Source organism: Mytilus edulis, chromosome 2 (assembly GCF_963676685.1).
Source record: "Mytilus edulis chromosome 2, xbMytEdul2.2, whole genome shotgun sequence".
Classification (NCBI taxonomy): Eukaryota; Metazoa; Mollusca; class Bivalvia; order Mytilida; family Mytilidae; genus Mytilus; species Mytilus edulis.
The window spans coordinates 33,462,506-33,486,113 of NC_092345.1; the positions used below are offsets into that span (position 1 = coordinate 33,462,506).

General features: G+C 32.4%; 1 protein-coding gene across 2 annotated transcripts; it reads right to left on the minus strand.

The window, feature by feature from the left end:
- Positions 1-2,273: 2,273 nt before the first annotated feature.
- LOC139512009 (serine-rich adhesin for platelets-like) lies at positions 2,274-21,847 on the minus strand. 2 transcript variants are annotated; one of them, XM_071299312.1, is made up of 7 exons: positions 21,647-21,847; positions 11,239-11,617; positions 10,752-10,814; positions 9,487-10,170; positions 7,320-7,497; positions 6,444-6,538; positions 2,274-3,794 (listed from the first exon to the last, which is right to left on the minus strand). In XM_071299312.1, the coding sequence occupies exons 2-7, from the start codon at positions 11,564-11,566 to the stop codon at positions 2,488-2,490; spliced, it is 2,655 nt and encodes an 884-aa protein (XP_071155413.1). In that variant the 5' UTR covers positions 11,567-11,617; positions 21,647-21,847; the 3' UTR covers positions 2,274-2,487. The 2 variants fall into 2 exon arrangements, with proteins under 2 accessions (XP_071155413.1, XP_071155414.1); XM_071299313.1 differs by lacking the exon at positions 21,647-21,847 and adding an exon at positions 21,324-21,490.
- Positions 21,848-23,608: the final 1,761 nt, after the last annotated feature.

Here is a 23,608-nt window from a genome sequence, read left to right on the forward strand (position 1 = left end):
AGAACCCTACAAAACATGTTCATGTATAAGTGTAAGTGCAGTTATTTATTATTTATTGATATTGGACATCGTTTGGGCAATACATGACATCACATTGAAAGTCCATTCGAGTGTTTCAAAATATTGGACGTCGATTTGAGATTGTGACGTCAGATTTGGACGTCGATTTGAGGAACTGACGTCGATCTAAGTCTTACATATATATAAGATTTTTTTCGACTCTTATACCCCTTCTTAAAATTTACTCCCGTCATGCTAGTGATTCCTATATAATCAACCAATTTCCACACCAAACTCATTTAAGGTTGCATTTCGGTAAACATTGAAAGGGCGGGTTCTTTCATCAAAGGAAAGGGCACGGCGGCAATCGGCAAAAAACTCATACAGAATATTAACAGAAATAGAACTCAAATCTTTAAAGATATCTTTGTCGTCTTGGTCCATTATAAAAGAACCGCAATTATCTTTATCATTATAGACCATACTCACTTAAGTTTCCGTTTTATTGAAATTATCTTCAATACAGTAGAGAACAACGAGAACAAATTCGTAATGATTTATTATTGCATTAGAATGCAAATTGTAATTAATTCTTTACCAAACTTTTCCCGAGATTTTGTCATTCAGGATAGAAAATAGAGGCGGATTTAAGGGGGGCAGGGGGCCCGGGCCGACCCCCCTTATTGGGAAAAAATTTGGTTGCTTATATAGGGAATCACTGAAGCGTGACTGGAGCGGGCCCCCTCTTAGGTCAGTCAGTGGGCCCCCACTTATGAAAATTTCTGGATCCGCCACTGGAAAACTCACTGTTTGGATTTAAGAAAGATGAAAAAAAAACTGGTTTCTTGAGAAAAATAAGATACGGCGTAAACTAACATTTATCATGCATCTAGCTTTGCGTTGATGTCCTAATATACAGTATATACATATAGTAGATCTTTAAATGAATACGGCAATGTAAAACAAAAGATGACACTGTTATAAAAACAAAATTGAAATAGGAAAACATTGTAATATATACACTGACATACAAGTAGAAAATATCTGACGATTTCGATGTTTACTTATGTATGAAGAAACAAATATAATTTGGCAAAAAAAAAAAACAACGGTGTAGGTCTTAATGTTGGTTTTGAATAATTAGACCCGCTCTCATAAAATCAGCGGGTCCATAATAGGATAGGGAAAAACAGCCATCGAAATACCATAATTCAAAATTAGGGAAAAGGGAGCGGAGGGTTAGCATCTGCAATTAAAAGCACATGATATATCTAGTACATGTATAAACATAGGAAGCAGTTTTAAAAGTATCTTGATCAAATACTGGAAAATTGAAGATGGATAAAAAGTCATTTAATAAAACAATTGTTGACTTTTGATTTAAGTTGATGCTATGATTTATCAACGCTAGAGATATGACATTCTCCCTCGGCCTTTGGCCTCGGCGAATAACATATTTCTGGGCTTGCTAAATCATTGTATCAACATCATCAAAAGTCAATAATTATATAATAGAAGAACGCTGATTTGTAAGAAATGAAAACACCAAAACACCAAAACACTCATAAACCTAACCAAATTCACGATCTGTGTTGACAGGGATCAACTTTAGTTGAATATGTTGTTGAAGGTAGAACATATTGTTTTTATTTCCAGTCCCAATTTATCTACTTAGAAGACCTTTATATGCTGACCTCTAGATATTTTTTGAATTCCTTGTGTCGTTACCTTGGTGTATTATTTATCTGTACCCACGTTTTCTTTCTATCGTGAAGTTTTCTAAAGATAAAGAGGGAAACTTATCAAATCTAAATAATAGTGTCATTGATTATTTTAGCGTTCAAATTCGTCGGTTTAATGTACATTGAACTTGTTGCAGACATTACCAAGATGGCTGACGTTGCTGCAGACATTACCATGATGGCTCACGTTGCTGCCGACATTACCAAGATGGCTCACGTTTCTACAGACTTTACCAAGATGGCTCACGTTGCTGCAGACATTACCAAAATGGCTCACGTTGCTGCAGACATTACCAAGATGGCTCACGTTGCTGCAGACATTACCAAGATAGCTCACGTTGCTGCAGACATTACCAAGATGGATCACGTTGCTGCAGAATCAACCGCGGTGGAGCACTATTTGATGTGTTATTAAAAGCGAATCTGATTATTTAATGTTGTAGGTTATTGCACTGTGTTTTAAGATTTCCAGTTGTTTTTTTTGGCATAAATTTATATCCAAGCTGTTCAAAGATTTCTATCATACAATGGTACTATTGATATAACTTTTAGTGACAAACAAGCATTTTACAATTTAACATACACACACAAACAAAGTTTACATATTTGGACTGCAACGAATTTGTTTTATAAAATATATGCCATTTAATTAACTCTTTGTCATACATAGCTATTTTTATATCTTTCCATGTTCTGTATAATTCGAAACAAAAGAACCATACACTGTTTTGCAACGCATAACTATTTACAGCATAATTTCAAACACGACTCCGGATCGTCTTCTAGTTCCTTTGTCACTATTGACCATTTGTTCACATGATAAAAATCCTGTTTGTTTATCAGCAGCCATGTTGTCTTCGATTGACGTCATACTATTCCCGTCAAACGAAGTTGACCTATTACTTTCGAAGGAGGTCTGCCGACTGTCGTTCCCAAATTTCATTTGTCGAAAGGACGATGCATAACTGCAATTGTCTAAAGATGCCTTTCTAGAATTCGAAACAATACTATTATTATCTGAACTTGTGATTCCGGACAATATGCTCGTGGTATCATATGACGTAGATCCGGTATCTGGTATCACATTATCATCACTTGATATTTGTCTTGCTGTAGAATCAAGATTGTTCGTTTCTGTTGATAAATCCTTAGGTGATAGCAGTTCTATGTTTGGGCTTAGAATATTTTGACCACTAGATTGACTTGCAGAATTAGTATTACTCTTCTTATTTAATTTTTGCAAATCATTAGAAAAGTTATTTTTAGTTTCACTGTACTCGCAGCTTGATAAGTTGTTAGTACTATTTGGCCCCGACAATGTATCGCTATCACTTGAAAGTGTTAGCTCTGATTCCGTATGACAGATGTTAAAAACAGGTGACGAACATGTATGAGCCAGTTCATCAGAGCAATAGGTAGTAGGCGGAACAATAGTAGAATGTGATCTCGGTTCTACATGTTCGTGTAATGGTGGGGGTATAGCCTCTCCTGTTGAATGAGAACGTTTTGTGTATTGTAATTTTGGCTTCCGGTCAATGATGTTTAAACTTTTCATAATCCGTCGAAGAGTTTTAAGTCCCGGATTTTTCTTGTCTTTCTTTCCCGTCGCGAGACTCGCATATTGTTCTCTTGGACATATTCCTGAGGCACCACTTGGAAGGTCGCAGCAAGCAGCACTCGCTACAGATTTCTCGGATGGAAAATCATAAGTTAGAACACACGACATTTTTTCCGTAGAATTTGAATGATCCATTTGTTGCTGGACAGCATTATTCCGTTCCGACTTTTCCATTGGTTGATCTGCATCACTCTGTTTGTGTGAACAAAATTGATCGGTTTTGTCGAAACTGTTCATGTTGTAATTGTTGTCATTGTTTACATTTTCTTCATCATTTATAACTTTTTTAAGACGTAACGACGAACTCAGTAAATTCCAAAATGCATGCCCAAACTTTAGCCGCCGGGCTTTAATTGAGCTGATTCCACGTAAGACACGGGGATACGATACATCTTCATCTAGGAGTACAGGAATAATCTTTCTGCGTTTAGCATCTGAAAAATACCAAACATATATGCATATCTGATGTCCAGTAGTTTGTTGATGTGGTTCATAAGTGTTTCTCATTTTTTTAATATAGAATAGACCGTTGGTTTCCCCGTTCGAATGGTATTACACTAGTAATGTGCTGTGGTCCTTTATAGGCTCCGTGTGTTGAAGCGTGTACTTTGAACTATAATGGTTTACTTTCATGAACTGTGACTTGGATGGAGAGTTGCCTCATTGGCACTCATACCACATCTTCCTATATCTAGATATCGTTATGTTAATGTACAATCAAATTAACTGGCACATGTTTATTATAACGCATAACAATGGTTATTTGATAAGAAAAATGTTAAATAATAATACAAAAAAACGAAATACCACTGAAAAATCTTCTACTCTACAATGCACACACTGTCCTTTAAACTGATATTTTTTTATTAAGTTAACCTTTTGATAAAAAAAACTAATTTAATTTAATGTCATGGCGCCCTATAATTAATGTCCATAACCCCAGCTTTTAATGATCAGATTTTAGTATATAAATGTAAAGATATGAATAAAAGAAGGATATTGGTTTGCCTCAAGGTTAAAAACTACGAATTGAAGGCAATTTAGGACCAAACATTTTGTAGATCTTTGTATGCATTTAAACTATGCGTTTCAAGGGAGATAAGTAGTATACGATAATATATCACGATATAGGTATTTCTGTTTTTTTTTGTGTGTGTGTGGTTTTTTTAAAAATCATTTGATATATTCGAATGCTTTAAAAGTAAATTTGCCAAAATACCCGAGCCCCAACGGAAAGTCCTTTATCAAATAGCAAAATCAAAGCTCAAACACATTAAATAAACAACTGTTATATTCCAAAATGCATTCAAATCCTGACAAACATTTACACGAAATCAAGCATTTATCTTACACGTAGCCCTTCCTTAGACACTTTGTATATCAGTTTAAACATACTAACTTGATCAATCAATGCTGATTGGGTTAGTATATATGTGATACTAATATAAAGTAAGGAAATATGGTATGATTGCCAATGAGACAATTATCCAACTGATGCAGCAACAGGTTACTTTACAGCTTTACTTTACCAATAAGCAAAACCCATATTTATATTTTAAGTTGGTAAGTTCAAATGTGCCCCAGAAACTGTACCAGTGCAAGTTGACATACAAAAGGTCAGATAGCTTCGTTTGTATATATACACATTGTGGTAAAGAGCGTATTTCTAACTGTCAGTGATCCAGAAATTAATGTCCGAACGGAAGACAGGCTATGGTTGATCTAAAAATCCTAAGGTTCTTGCCAATAATTATCATCAACTTTAGCATTTGTGATTAACTTCTACGTTCCTAAAACAAAACTAACGCAAATGTTTTAAAACTGAATCAATCGATTTAAAAAATGTTTTTGCATTAAATTTTTCTCTGGCAGAAAAGCAAATAAAAGAATACTCAAAAGTAAAAACAGACATTAATGATATTCAACTTGGTTGAACAACGTTTTTGTCCAAGGTAAATTAACCATTTTAAGTGCAAGAGTTATTCATTATGAAATGATTATCTTTAACTTATTGAGGGCATGGCACAGAAACGCATAATATTACATTTTACAAATAGTTCAATAGTCTTTACAATTGTAAATCGTCTGCTTTTAGACATTTACAACCGGAAATGAAACTAATTATACTACATGTACTTTTGTTAATACCATGAATGTTTTACATACATTAGATACATATTATTGAACATCTAATTAATGTAAATTTGTAATTTTAAATCTGCACTTCTTATCAAACCCGAAACAGGACCGGTATACAATCTTTTATGCAGTTTCGTGTTTTTGTTTCTTTTTAAACGTACATTCGCAATGTTTCTTTTCATTGCTGGTACCCTATGGGTAATGGTTGGTTTACAATTCCAGAGGGTACCAACAGATACGGCTCTGATGTTTGCATTGATGGAAATCTTACAACTTTACTGCAATGTTCAATGTATATGATATTGCAATGTTTTGCTCCGTTAAAATCGAAGTCTTCAAATTCATAAAAAAGGGTTATCGACATCAAATAAAATAAGTTTAAGCCAACATAATCATGGTGTTCCCAGTACACCAGATGTGTTATTCTGATCTTAAATGATAAACTAACATAATTTTGAAAGGAAAGAAAGAAGTTTAATGTTTTTGAAATTTTTAGGAGCTGGTGCTCTAATAACGCGACCTCCACCAACCATTTTCTTTGAAGAACAGCAATAAAAGCTATGTTTCTTTGCTTTTGTGGGTTTTTTTTGCTGTGTACAAAAAATGTATGCATTGATTTTGTGACACGGTTGGATGCCCTATATCCTTGCTAATCTTTTAAAAAGGTACACAAATTCAAAATAGTCAATAAAACCTACGGTAGGAACAATTGAAGATAACACAACACAAATCTAAACTAAAAAATAGTCCACAAAAGCTAACGTCGGAACAATTTTAGATTAAACAACACAAATGAACAAAAAGACCGTATGACTAAGATATATAATAATATATGATAAAAACTGTATTGCATGGTTTCTATAAAAATCTTAAATATCTCATTGCCTTCATTTTAGTAAGGCGTTATGTTTTTTTTTTCAACTCTCTAAATTGTAAAGGCTTACCTGGGTCGAGCGTCTTGACAAACTGTGTTGCAAACACACAAGCAGGACTGGTAAGGTAATGTTTAGACAGAATAACTATAAGTCTGCTGTCACACCTATTAAATATATTATGAATCACTTACAGAATAATTGACAATTAAATGCAAATTGTCACCTTGTGTGATGTAAAATTGAAAGGTTTATGTCCGAATATGATAAATCATTGACAAGCAAACAAGAGAAGGCTTTATAAAATATGGAATCTATCAATTTGATAGGAAAGAAATGAAATTAAATTCATAAATCTAGACATTTTACTTTCTATGTAAAATTATTTTGTAATGAAATTAAACAGAAAATATTATTCGGGAAACCCCAAACGAAATAAGGAAATATTTGGTTTGGAGGAAGAAGGAATCTATCGATCCCGTGATCATTATTTAAATGCAGGATAGTTGTTCTCCATTGTTCATACGATGAATTCATTTTAAAAATATGTAACAATTTTTTCCAATATCTAAACGTTAATAAATGAAATTAAAATATATTGTTTTCAAATATTTAAAAATATTACAAAAGTGCATGACTTTATCTCTCATACATGTATGGACATACCAAAAGAAAAAATTGCATTCTTCTCAAATATTAAGATATATATTACAAAAGTGCATGTCAGTCTTTATCTCTCTCAAAAAAAAATGGAAGTAATAAGTCGAAATAGCCAACTCAATACGTTGACAAAATAGATAATAAATACAGTATATATAAAATGAGTATTCAAATTATGATTAATTTCCAATATTTTGGTGCTTGTAACATCTGTTTTTCTACGTGCTAGAGGAGCTTGGGGAAAACATAAAACACATTTCACTGTTTTGGAATAAGTAGGTAGTTTACCTTGTTTCTATGACTTCCGCTAAGGTTTCAAATTCATATTTTCCACTCAGCAATGCTTCCTGAGGCAGAAAGAAATCCGCATTCTGGTCTTTATACTTCAGGATGATATCATTAGCCAGATTTATATTTTCATCAGCACAACAAATGCAAGCAGAATATTTCTTAAGAAAGCCTTCCCCTAAAAATAAAGATTAAATCATGGATCACTTAATTTAGAAGTTTTTTTTATTCACTTGGTGGGTGCTGCATGCAAAGCAGGAGATTTTATCCTGTCGCTGTACACGGTCTTGATCCTTTGGGAGTTCGTGCAATTCCCTATATAAGGTTTGCATTTTTACCTAGATCAGTTTCTTCTAAGGGAGCTACCACTTTATTTATTTTTTATTAAAAAAAAAAAGCAGATTGAGCAAATGATACATATTTATATATATTTTTCTTTATAAAAAAACAGTTCATTGGTTTTTTTTCAAACTTTTTATTTCTTATTTTCATTCAGTTTTCTTTTTCGTAGAGATTAGCTCTTTTCCTGTACCAATTTTTGTATATTTCTTTTTTTACAACTTTTATCCATCCTCAGTCTATTCGTAGTAAAAAAAAGGACGTGGTTAAACCATCTAAATAATTTTGTTATTCCTGTTATTTTTTAAAAAGTTGATGTTGTTGGCAGATCTTAGAAATTTTCTATTAAAATCAAACTACATTTTTTAAGAATAGGGTAGGGGGAGGGGATCATGTGATAATCTGGATGTCTTTGCGTTTTTATTTTTACGGTTGCTGTCTCATTGATGTATGTCTTTTGTCTATATATATGTCTAAGTAAATAAAGTCAGTGATATTGTTTTCCTCAAATTACAGCCGAAATTAGACTTTGTCCCTTAGAGAAAATACCCAATTACTTAAAAAAATGGCTTAAAACTCCTCCCAAACAGTTTTACATTTTCCACAAACAGTGATGACATTGGTAGCAATGTTTGTAAATATCGTATTCATGTTATTATTTTGTCATTGCTTCTGTTACTTCCCCTTCTACGAAAAGTACCTTTCAGGTTGAAAATGTCTGATAACCAAAATATACGTTACATATCAATGTATCTACTGATTATGATAACTATTGAAGTATTAACTGTTCATATAACCTATCAGAGTGTCAACTGTTCATGTTACATATCAAAGTGTCAACTGTTCATGTTACACATAAAAGTGTCAACTGTTCATTTTATATATTAAAGTGTCAACTGTTCATGATACATATCAAAGTGTCAATTGTTCATTTTACATATTAAAGTGTCACCTGTTATTGTTACATATCAAAGTGTCAACTGTTATTGTTACATATCAAAGTGTCAACTGTTATTGTTACATATCAAAGTGTTTGCAATTCATATAACACATCAAAATGTCAACTGTTCATTTTACATATCAGAGTGTCAACTGTTCATTTTATATATCAAAGTGTCAACTGTTACTTTTACATATCAGAGTGTCAACTGTTCATTTAACATATCAAAGTGTCAACTGTTCAGTTTACATATCAAAGTGTCTGCTATTCATGTTACATCTCAAATTGTCAGCTGTTCATTTTACATGTCAAAGTGTCAACTATTCATCTTACATATAAAAGTGTTAGCTGTTAGTTCATGTAACATTTTTAAGTTTTAACTGGTCATGTTACATATCAAAGTGTCAATTGTCCGTGTTATCTGTGAAAAAAATCACTAATGTGTCACCGTGGAGTTGACTGAACAAGTATATGCCTTATTTCATAAGATCTGTAAGGTAGAAACTGAAAATATTTAGCAAATTGTACCAACATATCTTATATTTATTTTAATTTATAGTTAAGCTCTGTCATCATAATGCAATTATGATTATTGATTAATGTTATCGCCCTTTAATGTCTTTTAGCTGTGTTTGTTGTTCGGTTGCTATCTATCTCATTTAGTCATATCATATATTATAAATTAGAAAAAAAACTTCATATTCTGATGAATAATTCGTTATTCTGATACATTTTACTACATAAAGCATTAGTTTAACAATGATAAATAATACAGACACAACGAAAAGCATTAGTTTTTTCCAATGATAAATGATACAGAAACCACAAAAAGAATTAATATAAATTAACAATGATAAATGATAAATTGTGAATATAAATGTAACTTACTATCGTCCGTAGTTAGGAATCCATCATCTTCATAAACTGGACTGACTGGCCGTGGTTGCAGATAACGAATCCCATCATCTGCGCATATGCTTCTCATTGTGTCTTCAACGTTATCTAACTTTTTGAGTTTGTTATTTTCATCTGTTTCGCATTTTCTTTTTTCAACTGCACATCGAACATTTATCTCTATATCTTCTGTATTGGTAATCTTTGCAAGTTTAGATGTCTCATTCCTGTTGTGATCTGTAATGTGTGATGTGTTCTCGCTACTAACTATACTTATTGTGTTCTCACTACTAACTCTACTTATTGTATTCTCGCTACTAACTCTACTTATTGTATTCTCAAAATTTGGTTGAAGATTCACTGCCTCGTTTTCGTTCCCATTTATTAAGGATTGAAGTTCTTCATCGTTCAAAGAGCACGTTCTATAACCTTCATCTTCTTGTATCGAACAGTTATCGGACAAGTTGTTTTCACCAAAAACATTTTTATCTGTGTTTAACGATGGCAAGCAGTTATCGGAGAAGTTGTTTTCACCAATAACTTTTTTTTCTGTGTTTAGCAATGGCAAACCATTATCTGACAAATTGTTTTCACCAACAATTTTGAGATCTGTGTTTAACGATGTTACAGTTTTACATCCAGTAATTGAATCAAGATTGTTTTCATTATCAATATTACCTACAAAAAAATTATAACTGGTCAACAAATTATCTTATTTTATCATGTTTGCAATAGTATATTGTTTTGTGGCATTATATTATATGAAGAAACCTACCGATTTACAACTGAACACATCGTGTAGACCCCTAGACACCAATCGATTTACCACTTAACGCATTGTGTAGACAACTATACACAAATCGATTTACAACTTTACACATTGTGTAGACCACTAGACACCAATCGATTTACAACTTAACACATTGTGTAGACACCTAAGGGTATCGATTTACAACTTCACTCATTGTGTAGACAGTCATCGATTTACAACTTAACACATTGTGTAAACCCCTAGACACCAATCGATTTAAAACTTCACACATTGTGTAGACCACTATTATACACAAATCGATTTACAACTTAACACATTGAAACTTCAGAGATTCAAATACGAAAAAATGTAAGAAATATTAAAGCATTAAAACTATGTTTGCCTAATTTAATACGAAAAATAACAGGTGAAGGTTATTCCAAAAACCACGTGTAAAAGACTATTACAATGTCTTACAAATATCATTAAATAAAAATTATGTTCTCACCAATATTAAGCACCGTCTCACTATTTTGTGTTGTCCTTTTGATGTGACTTTTTATATCTCTCACTGCAAAGCAATGGTACAAAATTAAAATACAAGTTTATATATAAGCATCAATATTGCCTGATTTAATTTGGTCGTTGAATAGAAACCAAATAATGTCCCGTTTGTTGTTTACCAAGATGATTAATTCTTTTAAAAAAATACCCAAAGCGACACAAAATAGCAAAATGATTACAATGCACAAACGAATATGTGATAGAAAAATTGAAGGTGAGATTTAAATCTTCAACATATCCAGATTGGAAGGTTATCACGTTTTAAAACTTTTATGAAAGTTTTTTTTGCCTACATATTGTAATGATTATCGATGCTTTGCTTTTGCGCCAATTGGCATTTCATTTGCGCCAGTTAATATATTTCGATATCTTTTTTAATACCATATCATATGATAATATAACATACGTAGTATGCCTAATTTGGTACTTACATACGGAATCTTTTATTTCAGAAAGACAGTCAAATCGTTCCATGATAACCAAATTCTTGAGAAGATTCCCGAGGGTTCCCGAATGCTGCAGTCCCCATTCCTCTAAACAAGCAAACGTTCTGCTATACTTAGTTTCAAAATATCGAATATGACAAAACTCAAATCCAGCTAGTTCTGCCAAACCAGACATGTCACCTAGAACACCATTTGAAGACGGTATTACTGCTGGTGGATCTAGATGAATTGACATCAAACGTCTAGTTGAAGGGCTAAGTATTCTTATTGGTAAGTCATGATATTCTTCTGGAAGGTGCACTCCTTCGCCCATGACGTAACAATATATATATTGCTTAAATAATATAAACTTTTTCCCCTCTCACTGAAATAGAAAGAACATAAGTTTTATGAGAATAACTATTAGAGTATTTCAAAGATTCAATATTTAAAATTCAGGATTTTATTAACCAATCTACTCCAAATATAACAATTTTACAAAGATTATCATAGCATTATCAGAGGTTCGTATTTGGCTTGCTGCAGACAAAATGTATTAGGCCTACATTCAACTATTATATCTAGTTGTAATATTTAAGACTTGATCCTTGTCCAGTCAACATAGACCTTGTATTCGTCCTTAATATTCATGAAATACTTGTCGCTGAACACAAACCAAATATCAATCATATGGTGTAATACAAAGATGCAAATTAAATAATATTTGTGAAACGTTTTCACAAAGAGTGGTCTTAGTCCATTAAGTTCTCATTCTAAACTTGACAGCATATAACTTTCTATGACCTCTATCAACTTTACAGTTCGTTTGTTGAACTCTATCAAATTAAGGTCGTATTGTGACATAGTCCTGAATATGCCTGAAATATTTGCCACTGGAAGTTAAGGAAACAGCAATTAATCACTTTTAGGACGTTTGCCTGAAATATTTGCCACTGGAAGTTAAGGAAACAGCAATTAATCACTTTTAGGACGTTTGCTCAAGTGACTGGATTCCTTTACATACTTTGTAAGTAATAAACTTTCCACGGGCTGTGAATAGAAATCATGTGACAGGTTTCAACTTAGTTTTTGAGTACCCCAACCCCAATCCCTGTCTCTCACGATGCCATCGAATACATTTCCATGGGATAAATCCCCATTTAGAGTAATCGACTCCAATCTTATTTCAAACTTATTTCGCATAGCTCCTGTTTTCTGATATGTCGCACAGAAGCTCCACGTGACATATCAGAAAACGGGAGAGATTCGAAAACGGTTTTAAATAGACTGCGACCTACCAGAAAAAGTTAACAATGAGAGATAGGGTTTAAATTACCCCCCCCCCCCTTTTCAGGCCTGTGCATATCCAGTAAGGGATTTGTATAGTAACGTACTAAGACTATTCAAATCCTTGCAGTAACTTAAGCTATGTTTGAAAGATAGAGAAATCGGGACTACATGTATTGAAATCTGTCACTGTAAACCGAAAAGATACATGACGACAATGTTGAAACTATATAAAAATGATAAAGTAACAAGTGAAATCTATTTTATTTATTTTATTTACTGATTTCATTGTTGCATATTTTTGCATTAATTTATTAGAACAAAAAAGTCCTTGAGAAGTAAATGTAAATCTCCGCTGTCCCATGTAATGGATTGGATGTATACAAATAACGTATATACAGCTAAGAGAATGTAACTTTATTATTAATGAAGAATGTTTGTATTTATATAAATGTCTTCCTGGTTCAATCTATCTTTAAAACTGACAAAATATTATCTGTCAAGATGTCAAATATTGTCAAAAATTATTGAAAACTCCAAGTCAATCAATGTTTTACACCTACGCAGGTGTCAATGGCAGTTTTAAATTAAAAGATTATATGTTCGTCAGAATTCATCATGTCCAAATTAAAACTAGAGGCCCTCAAGAGCATGTGTCGCTCACCTTCATTTACTGTTGTTTTTGAAATCATGTAAAATTACCAATTCAAGCGCACCAAACCAAAACAGGTTGTCTGAAACATTCAGGGCAACTAAATCTAAACCTGATGAAAATTTTGACACCATGTCCGATATTGTAAACCAATGATTGCAATTTACCCCATTATTCCATTTTTAGCCATGTCGGCCATGTTGGTTGACAGGCGGCTTCAACGGACACATTTTTGTCGAGCCTTCGACTTTAGTCGAAGAAGCGAGACTAAGCGATCCTACATTCCGTCGTCGTCGGCGTCGTCGGCGTCGTCCACAAATATTCACTCTGTGGTTAAAGTTTTTGAAATTTAAATAACTTTCTTAAACTATACTGAATTTCTACCAAACTTGGACAGAAGCTTGTTTATAATCATAAGAAAGTATCCAGAAGTAAATTTTTTAAAAATAAAATTCCATTTTTTCCGTATTTTACTTATAAATGGACTAAGTTTTTCTGCGAGGAAACATTACATTCACTCTGTGGTTAAAGTTTTTAAAATTTTAATTACTTTCATAAACTATCCTTGATTTGTACCAAACTTGGACAGAAGCTTGTTTATGATCATAAGATAGTATCAAGAAGAAAATTTTATAGAAATAAATTTCCACTTTTCCGTATTTTACTTATAAATGGACTTAGTTTTTCTGCGAGGAAACATTACATTCACTCTGTGGTTAAAGTTTTTAAAATTTTAATTACTTTCATAAACTATCCTTGATTTGTACCAAACTTGGACAGAAGCTTGTTTATGATCATATTAAGATAGTATCAAGAAGAAAATTTTGTAAAAATAAATTTCCACTTTTCCGTATTTTACTTATAAATGGACTTAGTTTTTTTGCCAGAAACAAAACATTCACTCTGTGGTTTAAGTTTTTAAATTTTTATAATTTTCTTAAACTATCCTGGATTTCTATCAAACTTAGACAAAAGCTTGTTTCTGATCATAAGATATTATTCAGAAGTAAATTTTGTAAAAAAAAAAATCACTTTTTTCCGTATTTTACTTATAAATGGACTTAGTTTTTCTTCCAGTTAACATTACATACAGTCTGCAGTTAAAGTTTATAAAACATTTATTAGATATATAAACTATCCTGGATTTTTTTACCAAACTTGGAAGCTTCTTTCAATCAAAAGACACTATCGAGAGGGAAATTTTTATTCATGTTTTTTCTCATTTTTGTTGAATCTGCGATTAACAGCAAAAGTAGGCGAGACACTGGGTTCCGCGGAACCCTTACAAATTTTTAATGAATATGGTCAAGTTTGGTTAAATTTGTCTAAGTAGTTTCAGAAAAGATTTTATGTAAAGATTACAAAAATTTATGAAAATTGATCAAATTGACTATAAAGGACAATTACTCCTTAAGAGGTCAGTTGACAATTTTGGTCATGTTGAGTTATTTGTAGATCTTTCTTTGCAGAACATTATTGCTGTTTTTAGTTTATTATTATCTTTAATAATATTCAAGATAAAATGATAACCAGAAACTGACAAAGTTTCGATCTTAAGATTACCATTTCAGGGTCAACAATCGAACAAAGGATCGTCTGATTCGTCTTAAAATTTCAGAGCGGATAGACCCCACCAGATAAACATTTTTACTCCAGGTCAGATTTGCTCTAAATGACTTAGTTTCAGAGACATCAGCCAAAAACTGCATTTTACCCCATTGTTATATTTTTAGCCATGTCGGCCATCTTGGTTGGCGAGAGGAAGCTTCGGACACGTTTCTAAACAAGATACTTTAATGATGAATATGGCAAAGTTTTGGTTAAAATTGGCCCAGTAGTTTCAAAGAAGATTTTTGTAAAAGTTGACAACGACAAACGACGGAAGCCAAGTGATGAGAAAAGCTCACTTGGCCCTTTCAGGTGAGCAAAGAATCATAATGATCTTTCCAGCCATTTCCGTAACTGATGTATTGTGGATTAAGGAGAACCACCCGCTACCCCAGAGTTTGATTCTATCTATACTTTTCTGTTATTCTTGAAAATCTGACAACAAATCTATGACATTGCAAATAATCAGATCTTGCGGAAGACTAGTTTGTGGGAGTTATATATCGTAGCAGTTTGTTTAAATTTTTAATTTAATACCTTGTTGTGAACGAATAGCATATCTCTGTAATATACATTTACAATTTTTTGGTCTTAATGATAAAAAAGCGGCTTTGTTTAAAACTCGATTAATTAGGCAATAACTGTCATCATTTTTTAACCGAGTTAAAACCTTAAAATACCACACAATACAAATATGTTTTTATACTTGACCTAGTATTTATAAATACAAATGATCGTTCTTCTTGTTCGATTTTTGAGACTTGAACAGCGATAAACTACTATACAACTGGTCCCAATCTAATTAAAAACCGATCTCTCATCGCTCCTGTTTCTGATATGTCGCGTGGGAGATCTAACGAAACCGGCTTTGAGGTCACATGTGAGTGAACTAAAAGTCATGAATTTATAAAGATATGCAAATGAGTTGACGACCTATTAATAAGCCAATCAAAAAAGTTTATGAATTATTTTGACTGACGATTTCGTCGTAAATAAAATGAGTTACATCCCTTTGCCTTACGTTAAACTTCCAAGATCATGGAAGACTCAATTTCATTGGTCGAAAAAGACACACCTACGAGGTCACTCACATATGACCTCAAAGCGGGTTTCGTTAGATCTCCCACGCGACATATCAGAAACGGGAGCGATGAGAGATCGGTTTTTATTTGGATTGAACTGGTCCATATCTAAAACATCTATTTGCATCCTCCGTTTCTTTTAGTAAAATTATCAGTCAGTATTTTCCTCTTTCGGTAATTCAGTATCATTTAGGGAACGCCTTTTAACTTTATAGAATTCAAACTAAAGTTATTTTGCAACACATATGTCTCTATATAGATGTCTAGTTTATATATAAGAGAACAAATGGGAAATACATTATCTTAGGTTTGAACGACATAATTATTAATCTTTTTCCTAGATTTGCTTTTAATTGCGTAAAAGTTGGCACAGCATATGCCTGTCAGGAACATTGGTTTCTGCCGAAAACTGTAATAAAATATTATCCTTTTATTTAACTTTGAAAACAAAGATATAGGTCATTTCGTAACAATCATTTCTTTATTTTACAGTTGTGATAATAGACAAAAACAACATTGATAGTATGACTTATCCATCTTTGCTTTGTCATTAAACTTATTATTACATGTATGACCTTTCATTCCATCTGTTGAAGTGAGGCCAGAGATTTGTCAAATCATTCTACAGGTTTTTATTGATGTATGCATGCTCTGCATGTACATAATCATATGTTAGAAATCTATGAATTAATTAAATGAAAAGTTGAGTAAAAAGTCCTAATTATTTTCCTCCTGTGGTTACTTTTCAAAAATAAGAATGGATGATTGGTGAATTGAGATAATAAAATAGACGTTTTGTTCCTGTACATAAGGAAATAACATAACGATTGTAACCTTTACAGAAAGTGCAAGGTAAACACGATAGTATGAAAGGAAATTGTTGTTAAATAGTGTACACCTGTACCAGGAGTATATAGTAGAAAAAAACTAGTTAAAATTCTGCTTCGTCAAGATCTAACCCGAGGCCGCTTGTGACTTCTGCAAAAAATCTACTTTTTGTCTAATAAAAATGAGCAGAAGTTTAAACAAGTCTACATACATATATATATATATCAGACTTGCTATATGTCCCTTCCTACTACTTGTATAATTTCTTTTTCTTCAAGTTTACCCTTCACCAATTTTACTGCTGAAAAAGGGATATTTTCATATCATTCTACTGATATCTGCAGAGGAAGGACAATCAGTATACTTGTTGCAGTTTTCAGTAGAAATATAAATTAGGAAGAAAGATCTAAACGAAAAGGAATTATAGCAAGTCTATATATTTATATATAAGATTATACTTCTGTGTCATGTATTAGAATAGAATAAAACAATTCTATGAATAAACAAGCATTTCTTTAAAACCTTCCGCGTTCCAAAAGCTGCATGCCATAAAGTATTATAACATACAGAACTGTATTTAAACAAAAACCTAGTTAACAAAGATGAACTAAGATTTTCCGATTAACAAAAAATTGATATGTTATAGTTATTGACCAAGCAAGTCGGTATATAGAATTTAATCTGCACAGCTCAGGTGACCCTTATTAACCCGAACGACGTAGGAGTTCTGGTTAAAGGGTCATCCTGAGCGCGTGCAGATTAAATTCTATATACCGATTTGATTGGCCAATAACTGTTTTAACACATGACGTCATTAATTTACGTGAACGTTTTACATGTGGACGATATTCCGCAATCCACGGATCCTAGGAAAGTTTATTGTAGGGTAAAGAAAGGGGAAAATACGACTTGCATTGGTAAGTTTTAAATTGATAACTTTTTTTTAGGTTTAGACTTATTGTAAAATTGCAATTTAATGGTAGATTTTTTTTTAATGTTTCAATTCAATCTATTACCATTTTTTTTAATAGAGAAAGATAAACCGAGGAAGAATTAGATGTTATATTTTAAATTTTAAATGTTTAATAAACAGAAAATACTTTTCTCTTTCCATCTTTTACTCCCCCTCCCCCAAATTCTTTGTATCTACTGACAAGTCCATCTAAATGATGTCTGATTGATCTCTAGCTAATCTTCTCTAGCTAATCTCCCTGTTTTAAAACAAACTTAAATATGACCCCCTTCAAATTCGATCCAAAAATATGGGGAATAGATATTCAAGAAGTCGTTATAAATTCCATTGAATCTTAAACTAGTCCAAATCAGATTTCTTTTATTCGGATATTCTTAGATACATTTCTTTTTTGGCGGAAGTTACCAAAAATTGTTTTAACTTTCTTTCTGACTTTAAAACACTAAGTTTTATGTTGTACGCAAAATATAATACTGAAACATTTTATGTTCAAGCTAAGATGAAAAAAAGGAATGAGAAACCTTTCTTTTTTCCTATTCTGAAACTACGATGTTTGTACAAAGTTCAGTTTTGTCGTAATTTCAAGGCAGATGGTGGATTCGGGGATGGGGACGAACATGTCGTTCACCCAAGGATTGGACAAATTATCGTGTTTTGCCTTAAAATCGTCAATATTGTTTTTAGTCTCGCTACGCTCGGTGATATATTTTTTTAATTTGATAGAATAACGCCCCTTTTAAAATCTAGGAACCGCACCTAAAGGTAAAAATAGATCTGAACTGTGCAGTATATCTGAGGTAGTTAATGCACACCTTTGCTGTGCATTATCCAGATTATAGCACAGTAAGAACAAAGAGATTTTACCCATACCATGTGTTAATATACAATCAAGGAAGTCTGATTTTATCTACACTATATAATATTTGTCAATAATCAATAATCCTGCATTCTTTAAAGGTGCATTATACATATGCATGTTATATCTGATTTATAAACACAAATTAAACAAAATTGAGAATGGAAACAGGGAATGTGTCAAATAGACAACCCAACCAAAGAGCAGATAACAGCCCATTGTTTGTTTTAAAACATTAAAAAAAACGAAACTTGCATTGAAATAACATTTCACTATACGCAGTTAGTTTGGTTTGTTAAGATACGCCCTAAAAAAATCTCTGTTATTATATGTTTTGGTCCGTTTGCATACAATCTTTAATTTGACTGTAAGTTGGTTGAGGGCTGTGCATGTGCTAAGCATGGTCAGTTATTAAAAAGGAAAGGATGTCAAAATTAAACAGTAAAACAAAGAAGCAACCGCAATCATTTTGCTGACCGATTTGGCCAACAAAATATCATTCTGATATATTTTAAATGTTGATTTGATTATTTATGAAACTTCGACACGAAATCAAGTATTTTTTTTCTATTGATTAATATTTCCATTTATGCATGGTCATCAATATTCTTCAAAGATCATTGCAGCGGTAATGCAGATTGCGTTCAGGCTTAAAATACGCTCAAAATGCAAACTCCTTAAACTATGCATAGCCATTAAAAGGTAGCCGGATAAAACTACCAGATTATTAAGGTTAACAAATACTTATACTTTGTTATACTGAACAGAGTTCTTGAAATCTTTTTTCTTTTGGTGGTCCATGAGGGAAATATGCTGGTTTTCAATATCATTTCTATTGCAAAATGCTGAAATTGTGCTGGTCCTTTGTAAATTTCGTTGGTTAAAACCTTAGGACCACTACTTTTCGAGAACTCGGTTCTAGCCGTACACTCTTTTGAATCTGGTAAATATTTTAGTATGTAATGAATTGTGTTGAATTTTTTTTCAGATATTTTATTACATATAGTTTAAAAATCTATGTTTGAAAAATTAAATTCTTGCTACTTTTTTTTAAAGAAAAAGGCGTCAATGTTAAATGAAATAAAAAAAACTGGGAAGAACCATTTCCCGCCAATTTTCTAATGCCCCCCCCCCCCCCCAATTCCCAGGGTGACTGGGGAGTAGAAATATGGTCACTTGGTCTGATTCCGACCGGCAGTAAAACGCTTGCTAAAGTGGGGTGTCCGTTTGGCTGTGCGGGATGTATCAAGTTTGCAACCACGTCCTGTCAGAATGGGGACGTTAAATCCGATGCATCGTGTAAAGAGAGTGCCACGCTTTTTGCACGTTCAGAACCCTTGCAACAACTCTTTGAGGGGTCTGTTGCAAGGCAAAATTCCTGTCCCTATCAAATATACCCTCATTTTCTAGTGGTAGTCCAAATTTCCCCCACCATCAACAAGGATGGCCTCTATTACAAGACCTACCTATTGTTTTTATTGTTAACTTGTTCTCGTCCTAAACATGCATGACATATTCGCCACTCGACGTTAAGAATTCAACAATCAATCTAATGGTTTTTATTTCGAAAACAAGCACATAGACCCTTATTTTTTCTGCTTTTTTATTGTTCCTTTAAATATATACCTTCGACCAATGACAGTCCTTTAAAGAGGTTGTTATTTTGAAACAGTCTTAAAATGACATCCAATGTGTAATTAGTTATGTTAATTTAAATTGAAAACAAATCAATTGGGATTATGATTTACAATATCGCCTACAGATGAAACATGTAGTTATAAGTCTGTTCGTCATTTTCGCATGTCAGTTAAACAAAAATTACTTCATCATTCTCAAATCACATTGAGTGGACATCCGTTGGGAATTTTCATGTGATGGTATGCATATTGTCATGTTTATTTTTTACAACCTGATATTACACAACATGTATATATATAAAAAAAGAAGATGTGGTATGATTATATGTATATATTGTAGCTGCATGTAGTAACGAAATATGCATTCTTTCAGCCTATACAAATGACCTTGTTCACTGATAAGTAAAAAGACAGTCCTATGAGTTGTTTGACATCAAATGACTATTTCTTTCTGTAACCCAAATGTGTGGAATCATATTTGAATAAATATTAAGATAAATATATACAAGGAGATGTAACAAGTTTTTACTTCATTTAAGATCTGCAGACACTTTCTTTACTTTTAGATTGTTTTTTTGCAGGTCACATCTATTATATTTCACAGAATGAATTCTGGTGTATATTCTTTTAATATCATCAAATATAAATTAATAATTGAGGTTATTTGTAAAGCGTGATAGAATGCCGTAATTTATAAGATAATAAGAAATATTTAGAGATAGAATAGTGAAAGATATTTGAAAAATGTAGATAAAAAGTGTTTAGTTCCAACAATAACCCAAACCTTGTTTTCAATAATGATGTCATATTGCTTTTACAATAAAATCGGCTAAAAATAGATTTAGAAAAATGATAAAAAGTTATTTAGCAATTTTTCCAGTCTCTCTAGAGCAACTCTGATTTCACAATATGACAGTTCTTGTCCATTCGTTTTTGATGAGTTTTGTTACTTGATTTTGCCATGTGATTATGGACTTGATTTTCCTCTAGTTTCAGTATTTTTGTGATTTTACTTTTCACAGGCACATATATATCTGTGACAAATTTCAGTGCCTGTGCCTGTTCTATGGCGTGACGTAACCCAAGACGCAAATATCCCCTCATCTTTGAATAATATGAACATGTTTACAACTTTGCTACAACAATTGGTTAATAATATTATTGTTACCTGTTACTGTACCATAAATAAAATGTATGACAATGTATGACTTGACGAAATTTTCCTGTCCATTTCAAGGTGTGTTAAAAAAAGACATTTACACCAAATTCCCAACAAAATAATCAAAAATATTTATATTTATATATCAAAGCACTCGAATACTCTCGAAATTTCATGTCTATTTATTTGAATTTCAAGTTTTCAGCGGAAGTTGGCTCATCATCAAGTTGTAATCACATGATGATAAAATGACGTCAAAACACGAAGAAATGATATTTTCAAATGTTTCAGTTAATATAAATGAATAAGTTAAATTTAAGACATATACTTACAGAAACTTTAAATCAGTTAAATCTTATAAATACATTATTCCTATTTCACTAGTATGGAAGAAGCCATTTTGTTTAGATTTGAAATGTATATTTCCAGTCACTGTACGGATTTAACGTTAAGTGAAATCAAGCATGAATGACGGATTAGGGACATCATTTTTATGTTGACATCTTACAACGTAACAACATGTTAGGTACGATGAGGGGATACTATTTTATTTGTAAATCATTTTATCTAGGCAATATACAATTATTTACTTGTAAATGCCTTTCGTCCACTCGAAACATGATTGTCAATTCTTTTTCGCTTGCAAATCTGTAATTTAATTTGAATACGAACAAACGATCGTTTATTTCTTTTTTTCCAAAAAAGATAAATATTTTAGGTCTAAGCCGTATTTGGAATACATTTTGGGATTTTTTTTGCTTTCAATGCGGTTTACGTTCTTATTTGAAAACTGGTTTGATTCGAGTCCTACCTGTGAGTCGGGTTGTGCAGACACACACAAATTTCGCTAGCCAAGGGTTACGATCCAGTCCGTGGAATAGAGGGCACTAGATCGTAACCCTTGACTAGCGGAGAAAGACAAAATTTGCGTCTGACGAAACAACTATAAGCCTAGTATCTGTGATATTTTAGCTTCTCCTAACATGCCTAACTCTGTCACATACAAATGTAACTATTTATTTTAACAAACTTTACTCTCTGTTTCAATACCTGGCTATTGTTAAATATTCAGGTCGCATCTATAAAGCATTTAACTGTGTTTTATGTATTTGATGTTCCATTTAAAAGAAAGTTTATTTGTTGTTGTCATAGGTAACCGTTTCTACTGTAAAGAAAATATATAAATAAGTATATATATATAATGGATTGACATGATTCGGACACGACCTTCTATTGTACGATCGTAAGATATCCGACACACATTTCAAAAACCCATTTAAACATAAATCCATAGAAAATTCACACAAGTCGAGTTTATAAACCAGTTAATGAGATATTTCAACATATGTTGGGCAGGCTTAATTTGTATTCGTAACATTTGGAAATGTGGCGGTCACCTTTTTTGCCCCTCAATTCAATGTTATGTAAGTCTATGAAATACCATCCTTTTAACATACGCACATTTGTAGTAAACATTTTCTACTACATGTATATGTAAATTGCATATTGAAGTCGATCACGCATCTATATATAGGCAGAGACATATGATTCAATTTTATTATATGTCTCTGATATACATGTAGGCCAGTCCATTGGTACATAGTGGAAACTTTTATCTGTTTTCCGTGAACTAGCTTCCATTAGCCAGACCTCGAGACCAAACGCGCGTTGGAGAACTCTTAACTCAGAAGTCTTTTAAAGAGGTTAACTGTTAATGTGTAAAAAGATCAAGAAAATTAAAAACATGTTGAACCCGATAGAGATATACAATGGTCTATACATCAATGATAAAACTAGCTATAATTTATGTATTTGTGTGTTGTTGTCTTTACATCAGACCAACCGACGGGCAACAATTCAAATCTGCAATATGTCTATATTAATACTTAGAAGCATAAACGTAAATGGTATCATAAGATTCCGATTAAAAAAATACGAAACGAATTTTTAGTTATATGAAAGCAAAACAATGCAGTTGTAAACAGTAAAAGATAGTTCTGTGTACATACGTCATTGACAAGATCAACTACCGGAAGTCTTCTCGACCAATTATATCAACGTATTCCTTAATATTCAAATCATATAAGAATTATTATAGGATTAAACGCCTTTTTAAAGGAATTCATTGGTGTATAAACTCGACCAATTCACTCACAAGCAAATAAAAGTCCGAAATAACAGACTTTAAAAAAACGACATTGTGTGCATGGCAAGAAAAGTTCGGCGATGCGCATCATTAATTTTGATGATATCGCAATATCAGAAACAGGACGGGATTTTGATCGTCAAATTTA

What these genes read in the sequence shown, in the direction of transcription:
- LOC139512009 (XM_071299312.1), bottom strand. Translation starts at nt 11,566, where the DNA reads ATGGGCGAAGGAGTGCACCTTCCAGAAGAATATCATGACTTACCAATA. An exon ending in GCGGAAGTCATAGAAACAAG is followed by an intron (nt 6,539 to 7,319) that starts GTAAACTACCTA and finishes TATATTTAATAG; the next exon opens with GTGTGACAGCAGACTTATAG. An exon ending in TGTCAAGACGCTCGACCCAG is followed by an intron (nt 3,795 to 6,443) that starts GTAAGCCTTTAC and finishes GGTATTTTTCAG; the next exon opens with ATGCTAAACGCAGAAAGATT.